At 34.2% G+C, this 6,700-nt stretch overlaps 1 protein-coding gene across 1 annotated transcript; it reads right to left on the reverse strand.

Moving 5' to 3' along the window:
• Positions 1 to 423: 423 nt before the first annotated feature.
• LOC149557583 (uncharacterized protein At2g23090) lies at positions 424 to 5,446 on the reverse strand. Its single transcript, XM_089832221.1, has 3 exons — positions 5,194 to 5,446; positions 2,550 to 2,590; positions 424 to 886 (listed from the first exon to the last, which is right to left on the reverse strand). Exons 1-3 carry the CDS (start codon positions 5,264 to 5,266, stop codon positions 770 to 772), a joined length of 231 nt encoding a protein of 76 aa, XP_089688347.1. The 5' UTR covers positions 5,267 to 5,446; the 3' UTR covers positions 424 to 769.
• Positions 5,447 to 6,700: the final 1,254 nt, after the last annotated feature.

Genomic DNA, 6,700 nt, shown 5'->3' on the forward strand with positions numbered 1-6,700 from the left:
ATTCTCTACAGCTTGATATCAAGTATTGTACTCCAGTGAAAATAAGGTTTATCAACTCAATCTTTCATTCTATGGTTTATGGGAATTTTGACCGATCTTTGACTTTTAAATTACCATATCAATTAATAGATGAGTGCTGTTAAGATTCCAACTCTTGAAAGTATTGATGCTCAACATTCTTTGAACAAGCCAGGTGATAAGATAGTATTAGTTTGTCCAGATCATTAAAATATCTGAATCATACAGAAGCCTAAAGGGAAAGGCATGATGAGTGCTGTTAAGATTCCAACTCTTGAAAGTAGAGATGCTCAACATTAACAAGCCAGGTGATAAGATAGTATTAGTTTGTCCAGATCATTAAAATATCTGAATCATACAGAAGCCTAAAGGGAAAGGCATGAATAATGGGATACAAATCAAGGCTTTTTGAAGCAAATATTGCCAATTTGAATTTTATGGGAAAAGAAGAAGTTGACAGTATATAACTAAAAACATTGAAGTTGGTAAAACAAGCTTAGAATCACTGATAGTATAGTACATAAAATTCAAGCTAAATACCAAACCATTGTTTTTGGAGAAAACACTGCCCTACTTTGAGCTGCACTTTCACATCCCCAGACAAGACTGTACTGCAACCTATAACTACAAGTTCCATATATCAAGGCAGCTTATTCATCATGCACAAGCTGTATATAGTAAAAAAATTCAAACCATGTAAACCCTGTCATCAGGTTATAGAAACCAGCCATTAGCAAATAAAGAAGAATTACTACTTCAGATGAGGGAAACACTGATTAACATCAGACTTGGGATGCCTTGCTTCAGCATGCTCCCTGCATTTCACTTCTGATGTTGTACAGATGAATGTCTGCATGCAAACCTTGCACTGCAAAAGACCATACAGAAAACAATCACTATACCAACCCAGAAACATAAGGAAAACCGTACAGAATTAAACCAAAAAATATTTAAAATAAGTACTGATCAAATGAGGCCTGGGAATGAAAGGAATGCAAGGAGCAAAATTATCTCTGCACAATTGAAACACTTAAACTGCATCTCTACGGTGCATTATCATTACAAGGATTCCAGTGCCCAGAATTTAGTCAATTCCCTGAAATACAATTACTCAAAAGATATACAAGTTGATACTTGTTCCTAAAAACCTTAACCAAAGCTTAGCAAAAATTACACCTTAACGCACAAAGTAACTTAATTGTAATTTTCTATCTGCCTGTAACTGTTAACATGACTTTCTGAAGAAAAGCAACAATAACTCATTTTGAAAAGTGATTCTGACAAATCTTTTAAAATCTTATGGCACTTTCCAAAAGCATTATATTTATAATCTGGAACATCAACCAAAAAATCAGCCCAGAATTTTACATGAATTTACAGAACAGTGGCATAAAAGTATGCGTGCACTTTCATGTAAATATCAGGACCATAGTAAATGGGTAATTGCTACAGATATCCCAAAGCCATAAGCAGAAAGTTCAAACACACTTGATCAATAAATCTTAAGACTTTCTACATAGAAGTGGCATGAATAGAAAGCATGCATTTTACATGGAGTCTCATACCAGAGTTTATAGGTTATTGCTGCACAGTTTTCCACACAAAAAATCGACAAGTCAACAAGAGATGGCAAATTGCAAATGTTTCAGACGTCATGCATTTTACATGGAGCCTCGTACCAGAGTTAATAGGTTATTGCTGTACAGTTTTCCACACAAAAATTTGACATGTCAACAAGAGATGGTAAATTGCAAATGTTTTTCAAATCTTTAACAATATAACTCCACTTTTCAAGCTGATACATTGATTAGGTAAGCAAAAGCCATTAAGCATATATTAGAAACAAGAAATTGTTGGCCAACTTGTCATATAGCAACAGATGGGAAAAGCACACAGCTACTTTTAGATATGTTCATCACTTGAAAGTGTGTGAAAAGCCAAATTTACCCTTGCATTCTCTCTTGTTTCTTCCTTTGAAATATACACTGTAGATTAAATTTCAATGTACAAAAGCACACTTGAAAGGAAAACAAAGACAGTCATGAAGACTTTCTTCAGGGTTTATCAATTTTGCTAAAGCACAGAATGTGGCTAGGACTCTTTTAAGCTCCTAATCACTCATTCAACAATATATGGTGGGTACGACTCTTTTAAGCTCCTAACCACTCATTCAACAATACATGCTCCTTTAATCGCATAAAATAAACATATATAGTGCACCCTACACTCACCAAAAAAAAAGCGTAAACTGTAATTCATAAATATAGAAAGTTTGCCATAGAACACAGCATCTTTGAACAAGATTTCGCTTATCCAGATTATTATGTCAAAAAAGTTAAAAACAAAAACAAAACTCGTACAAATTAAAATATGCAATTTCCATCAGTTATCTTACAGAAAAATAGAGGATTCAACAAGATATGGAAAGAAGCAAGAAAGAATTCTCAGTCCAAAATTGAAGTCATCACCTACATCATTAGACAAAAAAGTAAACAAAAACAACCATCCATCCAAGCAACAGACAAGATCACCTGAATAGTCATTGCCTTTTTGTTTGTTTCAAGTTGACTCCCTGCAAAACAGCCATAAATATGCAAATATCAGAATTGGGTAGCAATCTTCAACTATTGACTTCCCCTTCTAATTAACATTTGAGAATAGGATGAAATTACAAAAAAAGCTTCTTCTACGCATTATCCATTCCTAATCATCTTGTAAATTTACTTTACATGATAAAAGCTAATTTAAGAAAGATTCATTTTAAAATGATTCCAAAGAAAAACTTGAGCTCAGGGATTCCTCATAAAATTCATGCAACAGTATGCTAAACAAAAAAAACAAGCATATTCCACATCTTTTAAAATTTTAAAAATAGCATCAATGCTACCAGATCGCAAGCCTCACATCAGCCTTTCAACACAAACATATGACTTCTAAGCAAACACTTCTCCTGGCTGACCTTATTTGACAGACATAAACTTCAAAAAAGAAAAAAATCAACGACAAAAACATGAAAAACACAGCAGTAGCTGCAAAAACCAGAAATTCCTCTGTGAGTATGGACTCTACTAAGAAAGACTAATCACTTCCTTTTCTGCACTTAAATGATAAGATATAGGAACGATAGATGAAATAGATGAATCTCTAGTCCCAGGTTTAAGAAATGTTGGACTGAACACTATTCAGAAAAGTTGGATTACACACTATCCAACTGTTTTAGACACTCACATTCAAAACTCAAATACGATCAAATCATCCAGCCAGACAACCATTTCAAAAATACATAGGATATGGCACTGACAGAGACTATAAGATTCATCCCAGCTCTGAAAAAACGTGTCTGTCAAACTACACAATGACATCTTTGATCTCATGTTATCAGATGAAAATAATTTGTCCTTACTTTCTAAAACAGGTAAATTTTCCAATTAAAATCACAAAGTTCCACAGTCCATGATAATAATTTCTCACAGCCCACTGAATTTGGATTTCATTGAAATCAAAAATAATTATTTTCCTACAAGAACTATATTTCATTAGTACAAACAAGGTATACTGGTTTCCATGAAATGCACTAGCAGAAACTATCAAAGATGAAATTGCAAAAAATTGATAATGTGCAAGTGATGTTGAGTACTGAAAAAACTGCGGAAGAAACTGGACATAGACTTCAACAGTTTTGGCATTTTGGTTGGGCTCACTAGTAGTGAAGATGAAAGAAGCTGTGGAAAACACCACCAATATGTATTGTCACATGCCATTACTTCAGCTAGCTTGTTATATAAGACTTGAAACTAAATGAACAACAAATCGATAACAAGACATTCAAGAGAGAACTGAAAAAAAGGAGACCATAACACCACTGGAAAATCTTCTGTGATGTGATCTGCTCTTAAATGTAGGCACAAGCCTCACAAGAGAGCTCTTCTGTTATTGATCATTCCGAACGTCCACAAGGGCAATCACTATAGACTAGTGCCAATGCCAAACATAATCAGGTCTCAACATGAATGTGAAACCAAAAATAACAGTAACTATATTTCTTGGACCTACAGCCACCAGGGAAGAAAGTAAAACTTGAATTCCACAAAAACCAATTGGGATAACATCATCCACAAATGTGGTCAAAATTGTGGCTCATAAACACTACTCAAGAACTAGTGTATTAACATAAAAATCAACAATTTGCATGACAGATTCCGTATAGCTCAATTGGTATAAACATATAGTGATATGTAATAAAGGCCGATTTATTCAATGGAATGCAATACCCTCGCTTGTGGCACCTAAGCCAAGTATTATCTCAAACTAGCAAATAAAACAGCCAAATCAAAAAGAACGAGTAAACACCAGTCTCAAATATTCATTCCTAACACTATTGCAGAGAGCAAAAAATGAAAAGCACAACCCACAATGTTTTGAAAACCAACTTTCACTGGTCTAAGATCCACAATACAAACCACGGAAAATTCAGGGTCAAAGTAAACATATATCTAAACAGTAAGCGCTTCTACTAAACTTCAAGGGGCGACAAAAGACAGAAAACCCCAACAGACAGGTGTATAGCATGGCATAAAATTGCGCACCACCCGAGGCCCAAAATAAACTCCCAGTGAATACTCATATTTAATTTATTGACATACTGGTAAAACTCTTGCGAAATAAGATGGGTGAGCCCAATTGGTCAGCATATCGGGGCATCGACACATTATGGCAGACAAGAACAATCGATTCACTAGAAGAGACGCCTCTATGACAACTAGGCTTAACATTTTTCCCAACACGAGGAATCAAACCAATTTTAAAAATAAAACATTAAGTTATCCCCGGATAGATCTGTATAGGGGGAGTCAAAAAAATAACCCAGGATATATTTTCGCTGATCTATCATCCACAAAACAAACCAGGGAAACATGGATTTAAGATGACCCACAAACCCCAGAAATTTACAACTCTAATCTCTTCAGAGATATTTAAAAAGTTAAAACAGAAAAAAAACCCTAACACAACAAACCCAAACGAGCCCTAATAATACTGTCGAAATCCAAGAAAATGCAAGCCCTCGGACTTCTCGAACACATGAAAAAACCCACGCAAGACCCAAACACAGCAAAAATTATAGCTATCAGAAACTCATCATATTTATTTTTTATTGAAAAGGAATACAAAACTGACCTTTGGGAGCTTTATTTTTCTCATTATTCTTCTCGCGAGCCATCTTAGCTTTCTGTCCATTTCCGCCACCCATTTTCCCTTGAATAGAAAACTTGTGCAATCTCTTGTCTTACCAGGAAATCTCCTCCAAATTGAAAACCAGAACCTTATTTCTTGTTTCTCTCTAAATTTACAGAGAAAAACAGATAAAAATCAAACTATGTCGTGTGTGGCAGGCAGGGCTGCCCCTGAGGCGGAACGATGATACTACAATAACCTTTCTTCGTCGCGCTTCCCTCTTTTTATATGCCCTAAACTTTCTTTGAGATAAATTAAATACTTAAAACTTGGTTTATGTAGGTTAATGGGGCCAGGTTAGAATGTCTGTGCAAGTTTTCGTGTATGGGATTAAAGGGTGTTGCTGTATTACACTGCTTTTGAGTTGGGTATCCATTAATGGTTTGCAGGTGAATGGTGAGGGAAAGTCAATAAATGACGGGCCAAATGAAAAGTTTCCCTTCAAAGATGTGGAGTTGAAGTCTTTTCTGTCGGTAAAAGTGTTTATTTTTATTTTTAATTTTTTATTAAGGATTAAAATATTAAATGTTCAAAGTTAGGGGTGACAAAAGAAGAATATATGTTTTGAGTTTATGGTATATAGACTAAGAATGGATATATTTATCGAGCAAAAAAAAAAAAAAGAATGGATATATTTAGTATATCTATTGATTTAAAACATGGGGAGGTATAAATATTCGAGTATAATTGTATTGAATTTGTAATATATGTCATGTAGATGTTTCAAGATTGAAAGATGTATTTATCGTAAAGTATGTTTAAGTTGGAGTAATATTGGGATGAGTAACCTCTTAGGAAGGCCTTCACTATAAATTTCACTTTATAAGTGTTAATTAAGTTTACCATTCATTCTCATTAAAAATGGATTCTTGTAAACTACTACTTATGAAAAATGAGTCCATGAGTTTGATTTGAAGTGCATAGTCAAATCATGATAACATAATCATAATGTGTCAATGTATTTTAAATGGATGTCATAGACTTATAGGCTAGTTTATTGATTTCTAGTTTTTAAGGAATATGGTGTTTCTTTTGGATATGTAACATAGGTTAGGTGTCTAGAGGCTAGGAGACAGTATAAGACATGGGATTGGGATAACGTGGGGTTCATTAGATCTAATTCAAAATAAGTGTTTATCTATTGTAATCAGCATAAAATAGGCTAGTGGATTAGAAGCCATATTTGCTCTATATCAGGACATACATCTCAATTATGCTAATCCGATTATTTTCTAGGAAAGCTCTCCTTCAAGTGGTTGTTTTCCCATTTTCGTTTAACTATTATACTAATTGTATGTGTGTAGTGGTGAAAATGTGAATCAAGGATATGAAACCTAAGTTTGTAACGCCTCTCCCATTTTATTTCTGTAAGTCATCTTGATGGATGTTAATCCGATTATTTTCTAGGAAAGCTCTCCTTCAAGTGGTTGTTTTCCCATTTTCATTTAAC

This window comes from Cupressus sempervirens, chromosome 5 (genome assembly GCF_028749045.1).
Source record: "Cupressus sempervirens isolate cs-2001-9-10 chromosome 5, ASM2874904v1, whole genome shotgun sequence".
Lineage (NCBI taxonomy): Eukaryota > Viridiplantae > Streptophyta > Pinopsida > Cupressales > Cupressaceae > Cupressus > Cupressus sempervirens.